This window comes from Bos indicus, chromosome 20 (assembly GCF_029378745.1).
Source record: "Bos indicus isolate NIAB-ARS_2022 breed Sahiwal x Tharparkar chromosome 20, NIAB-ARS_B.indTharparkar_mat_pri_1.0, whole genome shotgun sequence".
NCBI lineage: Eukaryota > Metazoa > Chordata > Mammalia > Artiodactyla > Bovidae > Bos > Bos indicus.
The window spans coordinates 40156290-40178613 of record NC_091779.1 but is presented as its reverse complement, the minus strand read 5'-3'; the positions used below and the strand labels follow the sequence as shown (position 1 = coordinate 40178613).

General features: G+C 42.2%; 1 protein-coding gene across 1 annotated transcript in view; it reads right to left on the bottom strand.

Annotated features, from left to right (window-relative positions):
* The window catches only part of ADAMTS12 (ADAM metallopeptidase with thrombospondin type 1 motif 12), a 392866-nt gene that overhangs the window by 18965 nt on the left and 351577 nt on the right, over window positions 1-22324 (bottom strand). The window contains exons 21-23 of the mRNA XM_019982926.2: window positions 17193-17369; window positions 10479-10619; window positions 99-258 (exon numbers count right to left, since the gene is read on the bottom strand). Of these exons, the coding sequence (XP_019838485.2) occupies window positions 99-258; window positions 10479-10619; window positions 17193-17369 (478 nt within the window). The remainder of the gene's footprint in view (window positions 1-98; window positions 259-10478; window positions 10620-17192; window positions 17370-22324) is intronic.

Below are 22324 nucleotides of genomic sequence, written 5' to 3'. Positions count from 1 at the left end.
GGGACTAAAATGGCCCACAGACCAAGTCATGCAGGAGTTTACTTATGAAAAGCTCTACGAAAAGCTCTATGCCCCGCTGAGCAAAGCCGTTCACCTACCAGCATTCTTCCGGCAGGCCTGCGGGTTGCACTTCTGGAATTCTGGGGGTCTGCGTTCGTGATCACACAGGCATTGGTCCTGGCCTTCAGTTTTATTGTTCTCTGAGGCCACACAATGGACAGTCCTCTTCTGAAAGCCACCTCCACAGGACACAGTGCACTGGAAGAGAGGGGCACATGGAGAGAGTCAGAATTCTCCCCCAAGATCGCTGGGGGAACTCCGGCAGAGGTGCTCTAACCCCACAGTGGTCAAGTAGGTTGTGCTGCGAAGTCCCTTCAGTCACGTCCAACTCTTTGTGACCCCATGGACTGTAGCCCACTAGGCTCCTCTGTCCATGGGATTCTCCAGGCAAGAATACTGGAGTGGGTTGCCATGCCCTCCTCCAGGGGAACCCAGGGATTGAACTCACATCTCTTAAGTTTCCTGCACCGGGAGGCAGATACTTTACCACTAGTGCCACCTGGAAGGACGGTCAAGTAGGGGAAGCCTCAATTATCACAGGTCTTTTTGAAGGAGTCATCGAATAAAAGCAGGAATAATTTGGAGATGTGAATTTCGGAAGAGTTTAGGTTATAGACTGGCAATTGAATTTGGCTTAATTTACTATTGGGTTCTCTGAAGAATGTGGACAGAGGGTGAACTGCAAGCAACATAGAAAAAATTTATCTGGGCCCTCGTGCCTCAGCAAACCAGTTTCTCTAAACTGGTTTTGATCTGGGCCTGGGAATCAGGTGTAATGAGAAGGTACAGAGCTACAAGGAAGGCTGAGAGAGGATAAAAAGGGAACAGGGAGAAGAAAAGCAAGGTGGAGTGGAGGGAGGATTTGGAATGGGCTTAGATACATATGTGGCCTCAAGCCACCTAACAGACAAGATTCATGTAATGTCCTGATGTATATGGCTGCCTGGAAGCAGAAAGAGACTCTCTGGGCTGTGAAAACCATCAGGGGATGTAATAAAATGTGTCTGAATATATTATATATACATATATATAGATACTCTTTTTAAAAAATTATTTTTATTGTGGTAAAATATATACTGAAGAATTGATGATTTCAAATTACAGTGCTACAGACAACTTTTGAGAGTCCCTTAGACTGCAAGGAGATCAAAGCAGGCAATCCTAAAGGAAATCAATCCTGAGGGTTCATTGGAAGGACTAATGCTGAAGCTGAAGCTCTAACATTTTGGCCACCAGATGCAAAGAGTCAACTCACTGGAAAAGACCCTGATGCTGGGAAAGATTGAAGGCAGGAGGAGAAGGGGACAACAGAGGATAAGACAGTTGGATAGCATCACCAACTCAGTGAACATGAATTTGAGCAAACTCTGGGAGATAAGGAAGGACAGGGAAGCCTGGCATGCTGCAGTCTATGGAGTCACAAAGAACTGGACATGAGTTAGTGACTGAACAATAACAACAAAAATACGTAAAACATAAAATTTATTTTAACCATTTTCCACTATACAATTTCACTTAAATACATTCACATTGTTCTATGATCATTACCACCAAACATCTCTAGGACTTTTCCATTTTCCTAAATAGAAACTCTCTACCCCTCAACCCACCCCTGCCCCACCCCTGGCAACTATCATTCTAAATTTTTTCTCAATGAATTTGACTACTTGAGGTACCTCATATGAATGGAACCATATAGTATTTGTCATTTTGTGACTTGCTTATTTCAATTAACATCTTCAAGTTTCCTCCATGTTATAGCAAGTGTCAAAATTTTCTAAGATGCGACAACATTCCACTGAATGTAGAGAACACATTTTCTTTATCCGTTGATGGACACTTGGGTAGTTTCCACCTTTCAGCTATTGTAAACCACATATACTCTTATGATTCACATTCTATTTCATATTTTACTACTTTTAGCCTCATCTCTCTTATATAATTAAAATCTCCCTAAGGGAAGAAACCAGTTCTCCATTCTTTATCCTGCATGGCAGGTAGGTAAGTGCTAAACATAGCCTGACCATTCAGTACTCATTGATTGACTGACAGAAAAAGACTGCTGCATGCCAAATTCTGGAAAAATCTCCAGGCCCTAAATATTCCATCTGCCATTTGAATTACTGTTGGTCAACAAGACTGTAGTTGTTGTTCAGTTGCTAGGTCATGTCCGACTCTTTGCGACCCTGTGGACTGCAGCATACCAGGCCTCCCTGTCCCTCACCATCTCCCGAAGTTTTCCCATGTTTCATGTCCCAAGTTTCATGTCCATTGCATTGGTGATGCCATCCAGCCATCTCATCCTCTGATACCCTCTTCTCCTGTCCTCAATATTTCCCAGCACCAGGGACTTTTGCAATGAGTCAACTGTTTGCATCTGGCTTAGACAGTCAATAAGATTGCTAGATTTTAAAATACTATCCACACTGGGGCACCACTGAAACTCAGAATACTGCTACCAGACCCTGTTTCTCACAAAACTTCAAATGGGATAAGAGGAGAAACATCAAATTTTTCTTAACACCCACAGCTTTATTTTAATCTGTTCTTCATAAAGCCTAGAGCAAGGTGATAAGCCTGCAACTTCATGTTGTTTTATAAAGTCAGAGATTCCTCTGATTAAACCTAAAGCTAACTTTATTCAGTGAATAAAATAGATATGAATCAAATTCTCTGTGGGTAAAAAGGTAAGAAAATAACTATGTAACTGATCCTGAGTAGACAAAGTATGCAACACAGGACAGAGGGAAGAACAAGGGAAATTAATAAAGGGTGTTGGATATCCTAGACCAGAATTCAGGAAACTTGGGTTTTCTCAGTCTTAAACATTGTCCTGGATCTCACTCAACCACTCTCTTTCTTCCACTGTAAAATAAGATTGTTAGATAAAGAACATATGACTTCCTTTCCTGCTTTTTACTTCTAAGGATGTGATGGAACTAGGCTGGGCTGGTGGTCCTGGGTGCTGAAGTCACACAGGCCCTTGGACAGGACAAATGTAGATCAATGGAATACAACAGAAAGCCCAGAAATAAACCCATGTACCCATGGTCAATTAATCTTCAACAAAGGAGGCAATAATACACAATGGAGAAAAGACAGTCTCGCCAATAACTGGTGCTGGGAAAATTGGACAATTTACTGGTTTTCCAATGTTAAAGAATGAAATTAGAATATTCTCTAAAACCATATATAAAAAATAAACTCAAAATAGATTAAAGACCTCAGTGTAAGACTGAATACTCTCAAAACAGAGGCATAACACTCTTTGACATAAATCACAGCAATATCTTTTTTGATCTACCTCCTAGAGTAAGGAAAATTAAAACAAAAATAAACAAATAGAACCTAATTAAATTTAAAAACTTTTGCAGAGCAAAGGAAACTGTAAACAAAATGAAAAGACAACCTACTGAATGGGAGAAAGTATCTGTAAATGAAAGGGCTGATGAGGGATTAATATTCAATCGACAAAAAGCTCAGACAGCTCAATTTAAAAAAAAAAAAAAAAAAGCCCACAACCCAATCAAAAAAATGGGCAGAATAGCTAAATAGACATTTTTCTAAAGAAGACATTCAGTTCAGTTCAGTCGCTCAGTCGTGTCCGACTCTTTGCGACCCCATGAATAGCAGCACGCCAGGCCTCCTTGTCCATCACCAACTCCCGGAGTTCACTCAGACTCACGTCCATCGAGTCAGTGATGCCATCCAGCCATCTCATCCTCTGTCGTCCCCTTCTCCTCCTGCCCCCAATCCCTCCCAGCATCAGAGTCTTTTCCAATGAATCAACTCTTCACATGAGGTGGCCAAAGTACTGGAGTTTCAGCTTTAGCATCATTCCTTCCAAAGAAATCCCAGGGCTGATCTCCTTCAGAATGGACTGGTTGGATCTCCTTGCAGTCCAAGGGACTCTCAAGAGTCTTCTCCAACACCACAGTTCAAAAGCATCAATTCTTCGGTGCTCAGCTTTCTTCACAGTCCAACTCTCACATCCATACATGACCACAGGAAAAACCATAGTCTTGACTAGACGAACCTTTGTTGGCAAAGTGTCTCTGCTTTTCAATATGCTATCTAGGTTGGTCATAACTTTCCTTCCAAGGAGTAAGCGTTTTTTAATTTCATGGCTGCACTTACCATCTGCAGTGATTTTGGAGCCCAAAAAAATAAAGTCTGACACTGTTTCCACTGTTTTCCCCATCTATTTCCCATGAAGTGATGGGACCAGATGCCATGATGTTCATTTTCTGAATGTTGAGCTTTAAGCCAACTTTTCCACTCTCCACTTTCACTTTCATCAAGAGGCTCTTTAGTTCCTCTTCACTTTCTGCCATAAGGGTGGTGTCATCTGCATATCTGAGGTTATTGATATTTCTCCCAGCAATCTTGATTCCAGCTTGTGCTTCTTCCAGCCCAGCATTTCTCATGATGTACCCTGCATATAAGTTAATAAGCAGGGTGACAATATACTGCCTTGACGTACTCCTTTTCCTATTTGGAACCAGTCTGTTGTTCCATGTCCAGTTCTAATTGTTGCTTCCTGACCTGCATATAGGTTTCTCAAGAGGCAGATCAGGTGGTCTGGTATTCCCATCTCTTTCAGAATTTTCCACAGTTTGTTGTGATCCACACAGTCAAAGGCTTTGGCATAGTCAATAAAGCAGAAATAGGTGTTTTTCTGGAACTCTCTTGCTTTTTCCATGATCCAGCAGATGTTGGCAATTTGATCTCTGGTTCCTCTGCCTTTTCTAAATACAGCTTGAACATCTGGAAGTTCATGGTTCACATATTGCTGAAGCCTGGCTTGGAGAATTTTGAGCATTACTTTACTAGCATGTGAGATGAGTGCAATTATGCAGTAATTTGAGTACTCTTTGGCATTGCCTTTCTTTGGGATTGGAATGAAAACTGACCTTTTCCAGTCCTGTGGCCACTGCTGAGTTTTCCAAATTTGCTGGCATATTGAGTGTAGCACTTTCACAGCATCATCTTTCAGGATTTGAAATAGCTCAACTGGAATTCCATCACCTCCACTAGCTTTGTTCATAGTGATGCTTTCTAAGGCCCACTTGACTTCACATTCCAGGATGTCTGGCTCTAGGTGAGTGATCACACCATCATGATTATCTGGGTCGTGAAGATCTTTTTTGTACAGTTCTTCTGTGTATTCTTGCCACCTCTTCTTAATATCTTCTGCTTCTGTTAGGTCCATACCATTTCTGTCCTTTATCGAGCCCATCTTTAAATGAAATGTTCCCTTGGTATCTCTAATTTTCTTGAAGAGAGCTCTAGTCTTTCGCATTCTGTTGTTTTCCTCTATTTCTTTGCACTGATCACTGAGGAAGGCTTTCTTATCTCTTCTTGCTATTCTTTGTAACTCTGCATTCAGATGCTTCTATCTTTCCTTTTCTCCTTTGCTTTTTGCTTCTCTTCTTTTCACAGCTATTTGTAAGGCCTCCTCAGACAGCCATTTTGCTTTTTTGCGTTTCTTTTCCATGGGGATGGTCTTGATCCCTGTCTCCTGTACAATGTCATGAACCTCCATCCATAGTTCATTAGGCACTCTATCTATCAGATCTAGTCCCTTAAATCTATTTTTCACTTCTACTCAAAAAGCACATGAAAAGATAGTCAACACTGAGACTTCCTTGGTGGCCCAGTCCTTAAGACTCTGAGCTCTCAATGTAAGGGGACACATGTTCAACCCCTATTTGGGGAACTAAGACCTCACATGCCACACAGACAAAAAAAAAAGGTACTCAACATTGCTAATTATCATTGTTTTAATGGCTAAGTCATGTCCTACTCTTTTGCAACCCCATGGACTGTAGCCCACCAGGCTCCTCTGTCTGTGGGATTTCTCAGGTAAGAATACTGGAGTGGCTTGCCATTTCCTTCACCAGAGCATCTGCCTGGTCCAGGGATTGAACCTGCATCTCCTGTATTGGCAGGCAGATTCTTTACCATTGAGCCACCAGGGAAGCCCTCACTAATTATTAGAGAAATGCAAATCCAAACCACAATAAGGTATCACCTCACATTGATCAGAATGACCATAATAGAAAATTCTACAAACAATAAATGCTGGAGAGGGTGTGGGTAAAAGGGAACCTTCCTATACCATTGGTGGGAATGCAAATTGCTACAACCACTATGGTGAACAATATAGAGGCTCCTTAAAAACTAAAGTTGCCATATGATCCAGCAATACCACTCCTGGGTATGTGTCTGGAGTAAAGAATAATTTAAAAAGACACATGCACCCCATTGTTCACTGCAGTAGTCATTACAACAGCCGAGACATTGAAGCAACCTAAATGTCCATCAACAGATAAATGGATGAAGAAGGTATGGTACATATTCAAGAACATTGCATGCATACTCAGTCATTCAGTTGTGTCTGACTCTTTGTGGCCCAATGGACTCTAGCCTGCCAGGCTCCTCTGTCCATGGGATTTCCCAGGCAAGAATACTGGAGTGGGTAGCCATTTCCTTCTCCAGGCAATCTTCCTGACCCAGGGATCAAACTTTGGTCTCCCTCATTGGCAAGTAGATTCTTTACCACTGGGCCATCTGGGAAGCCCCCAGTGGAATATCACTCAGCCATAAAAATGCTTATTGGTAATTTTTAATCTATGTGATTTTATGCCCTTGAATGGGCCCAAATTTATAGAATTTTTATGACAGTTCATATTATATCAAATTTTCTTTTCTGATGGTCACATTTGATTTGATTAGTGATGCTTATAATTGTTACACAGGACACCAGGATATTTATGAAGAGCTTAATTCTAAAACACATTTTTATTTATTGAGTACAATATTTTCAGGTTGTGAAATCAAAGATGGATGAGGAAAAACTGGTTTTTAGAAATAAGAAGCACAAGTTGGAATCAAGATTGCCGGGAGAAATATCAATAACCTCAGATATGCAGATGACACCACCCTTCTGGCAGAAAGTGAAGAGGAACTAAAAAGCCTCTTGATGAAAGTGAAAGTGGAGAGTGAAAAAGTTGGCTTAAAGCTCAACATTCAGAAAACGAATATCTGAAGACAAAGATGGCATCTGGTCCCATCACTTCATGGGAAATAGATGGGGAAACAGTGGAAACAGTGTCAGACTCTATTTTTTTGAGCTCCAAAATCACTGCGGATGGTGACTGTAGCCATGAAATTAAAAGACGCTTACTTTTTTGCGTCTTTTATGTTATGACAAACCTAGATAGCATATTCAAAAGCAAAGACATTACTTTGCCAACAAAGGTTCGTCTTGTCAAGGCTATGGTTTTTCCTGTGGTCATGTATGGATGTGAGAGTTGGACTGTTAAGATGGCTGAGCGCCGAAGAATTGATGCTTTTGAACTGCGGTGTTGGAGAAGAATCTTGAGAGTCCCTTGGACTGCAAGGAGATCCAACCAGTCCATTCTGAAGGAGATCAGCCCTGGGATTTTTTTTGGAAGGAATGATGCTAAAGCTGAAACTCCAGTACTTTGGCCACTTCATGCAAAGTGTTGACTCATTGGAAAAGACTCTGATGCTGGGAGGGATTGGGGGCAGGAAGAGAAGGGGACGACAGAGGATGAGATGGCTGGATGGCATCACTGACTCGATGGACGTGAGTCTGAGTGAACTCCGGGTGTTGGTGATGGACAGGGAGGCCTGGCGTGCTGCGATTCATGGGGTCGCAAAGAGTCGGACACGACTGAGCGACTGAACTGAACTGAACTGAACCTCTAATAAATAGGAAATAAATTTCCAAGGCAGATATTTTAAGATGCCTAAAAGTAAATTAAATTTTCTTATCATGAAAAATAATAGAAGTGTATGACATTGTTTTCGGATGTTCAAAAGACCCATGGGAGAGAGAAGAAGGTGGGTACTGCCCCTGGCAGAGAGCTTAGCAGCATGCACAACCAGAAGCTTGCCTGGACTCCAGAATCTCCTTTGGCAATTCATCACAACTCAACATTAGATGTCAACAAATATAGGGCATTTATAGAAATTAGTATGGGTCCTATCTGTCTAAGGGAATGGTTGATGTCACTCTTCATTGTCTACCGGGCATTTTTAAGGTATGAAGATAATAAAATATGTACTTTTAATTTGTTGTAGGCTAACTGATTAATGTACAATATTCCTTTGCCAGTAATGAGGCATCTTATTATTCCTGGATTGAGTGAGGTGGTATCCAGAGACTGATGCAACCTTAAGCTGGATGCACCAATAAGAGTTTTTTTTTTTTTTTTTTTTAAGAGTACATGCCAGCATTCAAATTGAGCATGGTTATGCAGGTATAACTAGACAAGTACAACAATGAAAATTACTAAGAACATATCAACCTAAGACTATCTGGGGACATGATATTTGGCAAAATATTGCATTAGCCTGTGTTATAATTATAACCATCAAAAGATACTCACATAAGAACAAGTTACTTTAAAAAATATTAATAGTTGAATGGTTAGTGTATCAGATCCTCTAGCTCTCCTTGTCTCCTGCTGTTGGCCTTTGATGGGCCCCAACTGATGAAGCAACCCACTTCATGGAAGCACAACCCTTGGGCTTGTTGTGTGCCTCTGACCCTGACTCTGAATTTTGTTATTGCCAGTGAGATGTGAGACTCAGTGGGACCTGCCCACACCTGAATGACCCAGGACAATGGGAGATGCTATTCATCGAAGGGGAGACTTTTACACAATGCTGGGAGATAGGAGCCAGTAGATAATCTCTCTTCTTGTCTCTGGACAAACTAAGCGACAGCAGTTCAAACAGCTTTATAAAGACCTTCTTTGAAGAGCAAGCAATCAGTTGCTCTTAGACACCAAGCAGTCTAAGTTAGGAAAAAACAATCACCCTGGGAATGGACCACCTTGTACCTGATTCCCCTTCTTCCCTGCCTCCTTCCTCTTTTCTATCATTTCTGCTTCCCTCAGTTCAGTTCAGTTCAGTCGTTCAGTTGTGTCCAATTCTTTGCGACCCCATGAACTGCAGCATGTCAGGCCTCCCTGTCCATCACCAACTCCCGGAGTCCACCCAAGCCCATGTCCATCGAGTCGGTGATGCCATCCAACTATCTCATCCTCTGTCGTCCCCTTCTCCTCTTGCCCTCAATCTTTCCCAGCATCAGGGTCTTTTTACTTTTCAAGAATTGTAAAACTTTCCTCCATTTACAATTTAACGATTTTATTTGTCTATCCATCAAACATGCTGGCCTTTTGGCAAACTGATAATATGTGAGTTGACAAGTGACCAGAAATTCACTAAATCATGATAAGCCTAAAGCTTCAGGGCACATGCAACTCCTATATGCTCTAGAAAAAGTCAGAGGATCCAAGATGGTTAGGACCCCAAATCACTTTACCTTAGTCTCTGTTCCTCTGAGCTAGTTTTTAGTGTTTTATCTTTTCTCTTTTGAAAATATTTAATCTTCTTCTCTTCTGAACTCAAGATAGTTAACATTGAGCACTATGTCAGTCATAGGTCAACTTTCAGCATTGTTCTTGTTCTGTTGATCAGTAGCGTCTGACTCTTTGTGATACCATGGACCACAGCATTCGAGGCTTCCCTGTCCTTCACTATCTCTCAGAGTTTGCTCAAACTTATGTCCATTGAGTCAATGATGCCATCTAACCATCTCATCCTCTGTTGCCACCTTCTCCTCCTGCCCTTAATCTTTCCAAGCATCAGGGTCTTTTCCAGTGAGTCAGCCCTTTTAGCATACTTAGACATATTAGAAAGCAGAAGGGTAAAATATAGAACTAAAAGAAGTTTTGGTATATATACACAATGGAATATTACTCGGCCATGAAAAAGTAATGCATTTGAGTCAGTTCTCATGAGATGGATGAAACTAGAACCTATTATACAAAGTGAAATGAGTCAGAAAGAGAAAGATAAATACTGCATGCTAACATGTATATATGGAATCTAGAAAAATGGTACTGAAGAATTTATTTACAGGGCAACAGTGGAAAAACAGACATAGAGAATAGACCTATGGGCATGAGGAGAGGGGAGGAGAGGGTGAGATGTATAGAAAGAGTAACATGGACACTTACATTACCATATTTAAAATAGATAGCCAACGGGAATTTGCTGTATGTCTCAGGAAACTCAAACAGGGGTTCTGTATCAACCTAGAGGGGTAGGATGGGGAGGGAGATGGGAGGGAGTTTCAAAAGGTAGGGGACATATGTATATGTGTGGCTGATTCATATTGAGGTTTGACAGCAAACAGCAAAATTCTGTAAAGCAATTATCCTTCGATAAAAAATGAATAAATACATAAAACACACTTTAAATCAATGGACACATTAGACATTTACAGGAATAATATATGACTTTAAACATCAAAAGAAAACAAACGCTATTTTTTAAAACGACTAAAACAAATGAAAGAGATTATAACCGATTCTTACCGGGTCCCAGTTTCCAGCGGCCCAGTGACAGCAAGGCTGCCCGCTGCAGGGTGTGGTGGACGTGGGCCTTTCAGTCCAGTCACAGAGGCCTGGACAAGTCACTCCTCTCTTCTGAACTCCGCCTCCACAGGAGCTGGAACACTGGTCCACAAGAGGAACAAGGTCAGGTGAAAATCACAAGGCATCATTTTCAGAGATAAAGGGTAGGGACGTGGCCCTTTCCACTGTGTCTGCAGTGTGTGACACTGCACCGGGAAGATATGAATACGCAGTGGAGGCTGAGTAAATGTTTATTTAAAAAAATACTTGACAGTTCATCGCTAGTTCCATACTCTGTATTTCAACCCATTCATCCCCCAATAATTTAGTAAGAGGGTTTTTATTTTCCTTTTCAGTTCAGAAATTAAAAAAAAAAAAAAAGAATGTGTAAAATAAGTCTGCAACTTTTTTTTTTTTACTATATTGTTAAGTTATAAAGATATATAAAGTTATAAAGATATAGATGTATATCATATAAAACATAAGTTCTCTTTAGAGCAGAAATTCCCATGATTGCCAAATAAATTATTTTAAGTGGGGATAAAAAATCAGTTGGGTGAGCACTGGTTCAGTGTTAAATGAGATGAGGCCTAGCCTATCTCAGTACCTCACAAAGTTGATAACAACAAATAGGCCCAGCTGTGCTGTTGTGAGTCCCTCGGTCATGTCCGACTCTTTGTGACTCCATGGGCTGAGGCCCTCCAGGCTCCTTTGTCCATGCGAATTCTTCAGGCAAGAATACTGGAGTGGGTTGTCATGCCCTCCTTTAGAGGAACTTCCCGACCCTGGCCCAGCTGTATTTAGTCCAAATCTCAGTGGTTTTACCTGCTCACTGTAGCATGTTCCTAGTGTCTTCACAATCATGTGTATTTGGATGCTTTTCGTCAAAGTATGTAAAAATAAATTACAGACTGCCAAAAGAGCTATTATTCACTTTTAAATAAAGAACCCAAGACAGAAAAAGTCAATAGAATTATATTTTCTTTAAAATTTACTATTAATTTGTTATGCACACCGTTATTAAGAATATTAGTATCTCTATTGGGACCTGGAACATCTGTGTCAAGTTCCTCACAATGGCCACTCAGTCAATTCAAAGACAGTGGTGAAACAAGCCCTAAGACCCAGCCCTCCCACCAGCAGGTGAGCACCAGTCCCCACCCTGCCAGGGTCCATAGCCAGCTGCACTGGAACCTGGCCCGACCCACCAGTGGGCCAACAACAGCTCCAAGATCCCCAGGCCATGCAACTAGCCACCATGGGAGGCACAGCCTAGGAATTAACCAGATCAGGAAGAGCCCCACCTACCAGAGCTCCCACAGTAGTCAGTTCCACCACAATAGAAGGGTCCATCCATGGGGGGTACCCTTAGAGCATACAGCTCAGGAGTGTGCTGCTGCCTCATTGGACATCTCCTACACAAGGCCACTTCTGCAAGACTGGGAAATGTGACCAACTTACCCAATAGGAATAAATAACACAGAGAATTAGGTGAAATTAGAAGCCAGAGGAATATGTTCCAAACAAAGGAACAAGACAAAAATCTGAGAAAAAGAACAGAACAAAGTGGAGGTAAACAATCTGCTTGATTAAGGAGTAGTAGTTGTGATTATATAGTAGTAGTAGTAGTGTTAGTCGCTTAGTTGTGTCCATCTCTTTGTGACCCCACAGACTATAGCCCACCAGGCTCCTCTGTTCATGGAGTTCTCCAGGCAAGAATACTGGAGTGGGTTGCCATTCCCTTCTCTAGAGGATCTTCCTGACCCAGGGATTGAACCCAGGTCTCATGCACTGCAGGCAGATTCTTTACATCTGAGCTACAGGGAAGGTAAAGATCATAAAAGTGCTTAACATATTTAGGAGAAGAATAAATGAGTAAGGTGTGAATTTCAATAAAGAGTTAGAAAATATAAAGAAAGACCAGACAGAGGTGAAAAATACAATAACCGAAATAAAAAGTACATTAGAAAGAATCAGTAGTAGATTAGATATTACAGAAGAACGTATCAGTGAGTTAGAAGAGTGGTGGAAATCACTCAAGCTGAATAGAAAAACAGAAAGAATTTTTTAGAGGCCTCAGAAGAAACCAATTCTGCCAACACCTTGATCTCAGACTTCCAGCTTCTATAACTCTGAGAAAAAATATTTTAGTTGTTTAGGCCAAAAAGCAATAACAAACAAAAACAGTGGTGAAGTAAGACTTAAAGAAAGGAGACTGATACAGAAAATTCTGGGGATAAGGGGGGGGAATCAGAAGATGCTGAATAGTTCAATATGTCAAATGGAAAGAATTCTGGTCGAGAAACCAAAATATAAAATCTAGGTGTTTGTATTCTGATTAGCGGTGACAGTCCTAATGGAGAGCACACTTCTGCAATAGAATTTTGTTCATCTCCTATTAAAATGGGACTCAGCCTTCTTTCCTCACTACATTAAGTTTTAGAATTAAATTTACCCATATTTGAAATGGTGATGTTGATAGGTTTTCTAAGGGTCTGGCACATTGGCTGCAATGCTTACAAAATAAATTCAAGGTGACAAGTTTGATTCCTGGAAGAATATAATTCTAAAACATGTCAGGTTTTTGCTCACTAGAATAATTTTCTAAGCTATGTTGTTTCATTTTCCTGAGGTTTATAGAAGAAAATTAAGATAATTCACCAAAACTCTTTGAAAAATACTTTTGAGTACTTTGAAAAGCACATTGAAAAATCTTGATGTTTTGAAAAATCTTTAATTATGGCATGGTAACAATAAGCTGGAATCAAGATTGCCGGGAGAAATATCAATAACCTCAGATATGCAGATGACACCACCCTTATGGCAGAAAGTGAAGAGGAACTAAAAAGCCTCTTAATGAAGGTGAAAGAGGAGAGTGAAAAAGTTGGCTTAAAACTTAACATTCAGAAAACGAAGATCATGGCATCTGGTCCTATCACTTCATGGGAAATAGATGGGGAAAGAGTGGAAACAGTGTCAGACTTTATTTTTTGGGGCTCCAAAATCACTGCAGATGGTGACTGCAGCCATGAAATTAAAAGACGCTTACTCCTTGGAAGAAAAGTTATGACCTAGATAGCATATTCAAAAGCAGAGACATTACTTTGCCAACAAAGGTCCATCTAGTCAAGGCTATGGTTTTTCGTTGTATGGATGTGAGAGTTGGACTGTGAAGAAAGCTGAGCACCAAAGAATTGATGCTTTTGAACTGTGGTGTTGGAGAAGACTCTTGAGAGTCCCTTGGACTGCAAGGAGATCCAACCAGTCCATTCTAAAGGAGATCAGCTCTGGGATTTCTTTGGAAGGACTGATGCTAAAGCTGAAGCTCCAGTACTTTGGCCACCTCATGCGAAGAGTTGACTCATTGGAAAAGTCTCTGATGCTGGGAGGGATTGGGGGCAGGAGGAGAAGGGGACGACAGAGGATGAGATGGCTGGATGGCATCACTGACTCGATGGATGTAAGTCTGAGTGAACTCCGGGAGTTGGTGATGGACAGGGAGGCCTGGCGTGCTGCGATTCATGGGGTCGCAAAGAGTCAGACACGACTGAGTGACTGAACTGAACTGAACTGAACAATAAAAAAGGAGTCATGATTGCCAATATCATGCCTATCACATCAGGCACTGTGTGTGTGGTGGTAACCATAGAAAACAGGGAAATTATACACAATTAACCTTTCTGTTCAATAAAAGAACTAATCTATTGCTTTCCCAGCATTCCAACTTTGAGAGTCAACATGGATCTTTTCCCACTTATTCACTGCTTTTAACCCTATATGAGGAGGGAAGGACAGGAACCCCACATTTGGGATCCTGTTGTATACCTGTATGTGTGCATACAGACACAGGGCTACCTGGCCAAGTAATCTCCAGGAAGGGGCAAGTGGTCCTCAAAGTGTGGTCCCCAGAGCAACAACTTCAGTATCATCCGGGTACTTGTTAGAAATGCAAAACTTCAGGCCCTACCCCAGACTTCTGAATTGGACACCATGGGGATGGGGTTCAGACATCTGTGTGCTGATGAACCCTCCAAGTGATCCTGAAGCATGCTAAAGTTTGAAAACTGGTGAGGGACATTCTCACGGTTGAAAAGTATTTTCCATGGCAAGCAGTTTAGGCTGGGTGACACTCGCTGGAGGGCCCCAGAATATTCCAATGAAGGCATCCATTAGATACTATGCATATACAGAGCAGCATCATGAGGGCTCAGGAAAAGCACCTAAAGGTGCTCAGTCCCTAAACAGTCCCCCGACATTTCCGGGGAAATGTCCAACCAACTTCAGTATTTTCTATCCTTACTGTTCCCTCTGAGGAAAGTCTTCCAACTGTGTGGTTTGCTCAGAACAGAGCAATTTATAAAGAAGGGCATTGGGAGGTCTTCAGGAAACAGGCTCATGATTGATGCTCCTTGGAAGAGGAAGTATACAGAATACATCTTTTTTACAACCAGAGAGCAGATACAATTGGTCATCTTGGATAACTTGCAATTGCAATTTCTCTGACAAGGCTATCTAAGCTCCTCTACAAATTCCAGGATCCTGAAAGCTGTCACCAGGAAAACCCAATGGACTGTAGGAATGTAGCCTGGTGGGCTACAGTCCAAAGGGTCACAAAGAGTTGGACACAACTGAGCGACTAAGCACATCACCAGGCTCAGCAAACGTGGAAAGCTGAGAGGCATAAGTCCAGAGCCTAGGAGTGGCAGGCACTTTATGTCTCAAAGCGAGACAGGGAAGGAGGTGAAAGAGAAGGCGGTGGTGGTTGTTGCCCCCAGGAAACACCAGGAGCCTCAGGAACCAGCACGGCCGCTTGATCCAATGGGCAATAAGAAGCTAGAGGGGGTTCAGTCTTCCAGGGTTGGACACTAACTCTGTATCCTACACTGTGGTTTTCTGTCTTGCCATTTCTAGCATGTAAAGTTATTGACTTACTCTCCTTAGTTTTCTCTTTGCTCCATGTCTATTCAGCTAAATTCTACAGTAACAAGAGTATAGGAATCAGAGTCAAACTGAAGCTTGAATTAATACTCCACCATGTATTTTCTAGTTGTGTAAGCTTCTTAATCTCTGAGTCTCAATTAAATTCTTTCTTTATCTATAAAATGGAATCAGTAAGGCCTACTACCATCCAGGTTGTTACAAGAATTAAAACAAGTACTGCAGGTAAAATGCCCAGTGCATGGCCACACTCAAAGCACTCTGGGTTCTTTCTTTCCCTCTTATTTCTACCATAGTATAGTTGGGAGTATTTTCTTTTTTACTGAAGCCAGTAGGGAAATGAAATCATTATATTTCACCAAAGAACAGTAACTTGGTTTCACATACTGAAGTAGGACAAAGATGAAGCAGAGTCCCACCCCTTGCAACACAGGATGGAGACACACACACACACCCACCCACACACACACACACCCCTCTTTTTATTTGTGTAAACAAGGAGGAAATGAAATGATTATATTTCACCAAAGAACAGTAACTTGGTTTCACATACTGAAGTAGGACAAAGATGAAGCAGAGTCCCACCCCTTGCAACACAGGATGGAGACACATACACACACCCACACACACACACACACACACACCCCTCTTTTTATTTGTGTAAACAAGGATCTGGGCATTTGAGAGGTAGGACTCTGAAATCATACTGTGTGGAAAGGATCTGACCATTATTCCCAGCCTAAGAGGGACATGTGATGATCTGTCCCAAATGCTGCTCATCAAGGTGGTTCATGTACGACTCCCCAGAGGGACCCCAATTCCCAAGTATACCCACTGAGACTAGGTCATAATAAAACATTGAACAGTCACAGTTTAAACCACACAACACAGCCTTCAAATTGTTGGGCCTGTCCAGCCTCCCCACCTGTAACTGAGCAGGACCCTAAGGGGCCCTCCCAGCACAGCCTCTCCCACACTACATCCTTCACCCACCTCTTGTTTATAGAAAAACTTTAGCCTCCTTGGCCTCCCCCAATTTCCAAAGTGTAAATTTAATCATGATGTGAGGAAATGCAGAAAGGAAAACAAGCAAGACCAAAATAATAATAATAATAATAATATTGGGCTGGCCATTAAACAAAGTCAAAGACCTTTAGTTCCTTCTCAAGGGCTACAGATAATAATCTGAGCCATGTCCTTTGAGCTGTTTTATAGATATTGAAACCCCTATCAGGTGGAAGAAGTTAACTATATGCTACCCACAAGCATGTAGACCCAAGACAGGTTGGACCCAGAAGGCTGATGATGTTGACTCCTGATTATCTCACCATCAACCAATCCAAAGAATGCCACAAGCTGATGACATCCCCTACCAGCACCCCGCCCCCCCCAACCCCATTCTGATTTTAAAAACCTTATCCCGGAAGCCTTCGAGCAATTCAAGCCTTTTAAACACTAACTACCTGGACTCCTTGCTTGGAACGCTAGCTACAATAAATGCTACACTTTGCCTCACCACCACCTTGTGTCAATAGATTGGCTTTACTGTGTATGGGCAAGGGACCCACCTGTGGATCAGGAGCACACCCAGTGTAAGGTGTGAATGGAAGGAGGCCAGCCGCTGGCTTGATGAGGCCAGCCACTGGTCTGAGGCACGTGTGGTCTTCCCTGGACTCACCAGGTAACACAGAAATTCATGTTTTCCCAGTTGTGTAGATGGTGCACTAGGCACAGTACCTGGCTCCAGGGCTCCACCTGCCACTCCTCGCAGGGCTCCAGATTACAGCTCGTGGTCAGTGGAGGAGGAAGTCCGGCCAGGAACCGGCAGTGAAATGGCCTCAGGCTCCGGTGATCCCGGCTGTCCACACACTGAATCTCCCGGATCTGGAAGCCCCCGCTGCAGTTTCTGGAGCACTGTATGGAGAGTGAGAGAAAAGGGGACACCTGAGTTCTTGGCATCAGGCTGTCCATGCCCAGATATCCAGGGGTTTCACAAAGGATCACAAAGTTCCCAGCTTCTAGTTCCCAGCTTCTAGAGAGGTTGGTGACCTGTCTTTCCTCGCACGCCGTGGAGAGAAGAGTCACTCTAGCAGCTCCCCAAGGTGGGGCTCCCTGTGTTAGAAAATGCAGATGTGGAAGTGTAAGAACCGGGTGACAAATCCAGTTCTGTCACAGACTCACTGTGAGCCCTTGGACGAGCTGCAGAAATGCTCTGAGCCTCAGCTGTCATGTCTGTAAACTGGGGCAACAACTGTTATACTGGGCTGTCCTGAAGATTACGCGGGGGTGGGCTTGGGTGACGCAGGCGCAGCTGTTCCTTAGGATGTCTGTGTTCATTGGAGGTAAATGCAACCACCCATGAGGGGAGCTCTCTGCCAAGACACCCAATTACCTCTCAGAATCCTGCCGAAAACCTGCTTCCTCCCTGACTCTGGACACAGGATTGGTTACCCCTTTTTAAGGAAAACAAAGTGAATAACTGCTCAGTGGTTTCATCTAGGGAGTGGGCGAACCCTGTCCTTGGCCCCACTGCCAGGCTTCCCTGTACATCACCATCACCCACCATCTTTCCTCCTAAGGCCACCATCACATACCTCCATCACCAAGGATGTTCTCAACGCATGCCCAGTGCAAGCCCTTAAGAGGTCCTCCCCACTCCCCTGCCCATGCCCACACCTTGTGCAGCAGCCCCTGCCCTCTGATCCCAGTAAAGGACACTGTTCACCAGCAGGCTGCTGATTTCCTGAAGCTCACAAAAAACACGGCTGCCCCTGAGTCACCTACATTTATGTGGCATATTCAGGATGACTTCTTTGGTTTACAAAGACCTCTTGGACTTTGGAAGCTCTGTCCATCCTTCATCTAGGTAGATTTTATTCAATCATAACTCAAGCTTCCAAGACTTGATCTTCAGTCTATACAGAATGCTTTCATTATCAGTTTCCCTTCAGCTCATCTTGAACGTGTACCTTAGTCTCTCAAGGCCAGTCCTGGCTTGTCTTGTCACTGCCCACTTCCAGGTGGGAACCCAAGGTAGGTGGCATGGAGGTTGAGCCCTGAGCTCCTCAGCCCCTCTCCCCTGGATTCTCTGTGGATTAATAATATGTCCTGTGGTCCTTATGTCCTGAATCTTCCTTCCTCCATCCTTTGCTTTACCCACTACTGCTCTTCCTTTAGACTTGGCTTAAATGTCACGTCCTCTGTGAAGTCATCCTTGAATACCTTCTCCAAAGGATATCTATTTCTTTTATTATTCATCTCAAATCCTTCTCTGTTTCCATTGCTAGAACTTGAAATGTGAAACAACTTCTATTTATTCTGTCCATCTTTTCTGTTAGACTGTTTCACTGCCCTGAAGCTGGAAACCCATCTGTCTTGGTCACCACTGTGTCTTGAGCATCCAGCATGGGGCCAGGCACGGCACAGATGCTCCTCACAGCCTGTGGAATGACTATATAAATTCTGAGAAAAGGGAAGTTGGGGATTTCCAGTGGGCCAAAGAGCTCTGTGGTTACCATGGGGATAAAGAACATCCTTCTGCACCCTCTCAATCCTTCCATCAGTGATCTCATTACATCTTGGCTGAGAAAATACACCGCCACCAAAGCCCACTGCTGTAAGGTATGCTTTCATCTGGCCCCTTCTCTACTCGGTAAAATACCATGTTCCCTTTTTGGCTACGGTAGAATAGTCATAATTGTAGTGTTGTGGATGGTAAAAGAAAATTTCTCAGAACCTTTCATTAGAGGTACCTCCCAAAATACTGATCCCCCTTTCTTTGCCATTTGGCAGATAGTGCAAGTCACCTGAATGCAAAACTTGTGTTGTAGCATGGCAGATGCGGGCCCATGTGACAAGGGGGCAGATGGACGCTCTAATGCCTCCGTAAATCAAGTGTATTTAGCTTCTCAGAAATAAGCAACACTTGCCAGACAGCCCCCCAAAAGCAAATTCAAAACTTCATTTGCCTGCCATGCTGTAAGTACAGAGAACAAAATAACTGCCAGTTTAAAATCAGCCACAGAACAAACACCAGAAAATTTTACACAAAGCAGCCCTTTGTGTGACAGATTTCCAGGAAATAACCCACGGTTAAGACAAGAGGGCTCTTTATTAGGGATAGGAATTTTACAAGACATAGTGTACAATGGGGGTTTATTTTCTTATTTTTCATTTGTTGCTGCAACCTGTTATTCCTAGAGTTTTCACATTAGCATTACCCTTTTGTCAAAGAGTGCATTCATTCACATTCAGTGGGAAATGAAGTTGATTAATATGTTGAAGTAAATATTAAGGGAAGGCACTCACTAAATCTGTGACTTTTCTATTTCATTTTCAGAAGATCCTCTGATTTAGTTAGCAGGAGGGAAGTGGCAGGGCATTAAATCACTCTACTTTGAAAACTGCTCTGCCTTGGTGTGTCGAATGCCAATTACTATATTCATTTTCTTATTGCCCTAAAGGAGGGCTATTTATATTCCTGGTTTCCTAACCGGGAGCCTGTGGACCTGACTGAGGACAGGAGCCCGCCTAAGGAGAATAGAAGGACTGGTTAATGCCCACGTGAGACCGAACAGGTCTAACCATTTTCTGGTTCCCACGCCAGTCTGTTTAACTGATGTGATAGGCAAACCAGACTGAGTTAGAATGAAGACTCCTCTTAGCTTACAGGAGCCACTGGCAGAGAGAAAGATGACAGACTCACAACCATTCTTCCTTGTGTCGTTTCTGATTTATGGAGCCATCCTGATACACGTTCCATGTTGGACTCCTACCTAGTGTTCAAATGAGTATAGTGAAATTAACCAACCTGGAATTAGGAGTCAGTAGACTGCATTCAAGTATCACCCTGACACCAAGTGGCTTTGTGACTGTACCTCTATAAGCCTCTGTTTTCTCCATCAGCATTAAAAAGAAAATAAATTGGATGATTAAACTCTTCCATATTCTAGAGTGATATAAGTGTATGGGATCATTGGACTTGTATTATGCTTTGGTTTCAGAATACTTTCTTGCTTTCCAGAAGTACTAAGCAAGGACATGGAAATAATTCTTTTTTGCTCCTTTCCTAATACTAAACAGATTCACAAGACTCTTAAGATCATTCAGAAATAATTCATTCCAAAAATTCTATTTTGAACAGCACCAAAAGTCATTCATCTGTCTACTCCCCCACGCCATCCCCACTTCACTTCCTCTCTGCTATTAGGCACTTATCTATATGCCAGCTTCTGTATGCCAATCTAGCAGAAGGAAAAAGTCATGCAATGAATAAGTGAGAAAAGAACAGCAAGTATAACAGTCATAAATTATAACAGTCAATTATAACAGTCATAAAGATGATATGTCATAAGTTGTTCATGATCCAGTGAAGGAACAAAGGAGGAGGTGGTTGATTTTACTCGAAGAAGGAAAGGCTTGAAGGGAGAAGCCAAACCTTGAACTGTATCATGCAACATGGGTAAATGCTCACTCAGCTGGCAAACAGTGTGGGGGACATTCAAGGTGGAAAGAATGACATATGCAAGTGGAGTGAAGCAACAAGGCTTATTTGGGAACATGTCCATCAGAATGCTAGAGTGGAGGGTACGGATGGAGAAAGAGAGATGGGAAGGGGCCATGATAAAGGATCTCATGGTTTGAACATCACTCCTCAGCTGAAGTGGTCTTGGGTTCATGCTTTCTGTGAGTCTAAAGGCTTTCTTTAATTGCTGTTCTTTTCTCACTTAGGGATTCCATTAATCTAAAGCACCTGGGGCTTCCAAGAGCAGGTAATAGGTTAGACATACAGTAAATAATACCAAAAGAAAATACATGCAGTGATTTTGAGTGTATTATTTTCCTTCTGGCTGGTCAATTTTTGCTTTCTGGGCACAGAAGCTCCCCTATAACATACAATTCTCTGTTATGAAATTTTACACTTTGGGCTTCAATATGTTTCTGGGAACATGTTATATATGAAAGTCTGTACTTAGACAGGGGCTCTTTCCCTATATTATTCATTTGTAAAAGTTCAGATCCAAAAAAAAATGTAGCACTGAATATTATGAAACTCAAGGTCATAAGAAAAGGTTGCCACTTTTATTTTCCAAAAAATGTGACAGATAATAAAGTCAGCTACTGTTAAAATAAAATTGCAACACTGCCTAGGTGGGGAGACAGATCATTCCAAGAAAATGTAAAAATCTTTGATTCATTTCAGAAATAATCAAAATCTGTTAGACTGAACTATGAGATGTTATTATCATTCTGAGAAAGATAATAAAGAGGTTGTTAAATCACCAGTTTACAAAACTGCTGGAGGTACAGTCAAAATGTTCAGTCAGGAAGTGTGTGATGATGCATAACTTTGGTGTCAAACCCAACTGAAGGTTTTTTAAGCTCATCTTTGTCACTTATTGCATTTCTTTCAGCACAAGAATCAAAGAATCAGTTTTTTTTCCTTAGACAAATTTTAGTGCTCTGAAATTGGCATGTGTCTTAAACTGACATGCATATTTATTATGCAGTGTTTCCTTCTTTCTGAAAAGCTGCCATTACATTGATGAGTGTTCCCCCAGTTGATGGTTTTTCAGAATTGAGAGTATCAGTACCAACTGATAATGTGCTAGTGATTTAAACCCTCTAAGCCTTCACTTCCTCAGTGGGAATTATAAAGAAGGTCCTTTATTGGATGAAAATAAAATTGTTCATCTAAAATTCTTGTGCAGTGTCAGGCATGAGTGCCAGGACACAAGGTCGGTCAAGTCTGCCAAAGTTCATGGAGGACCTGACTGCCTAGTACTGGGGAGCGGAGCCCTGAGGGATTGACAGGACTTACTCCACTGCCTCCTGTCCACAGTCCCCTGCCCCAAGTCCAGGAAGCCAGA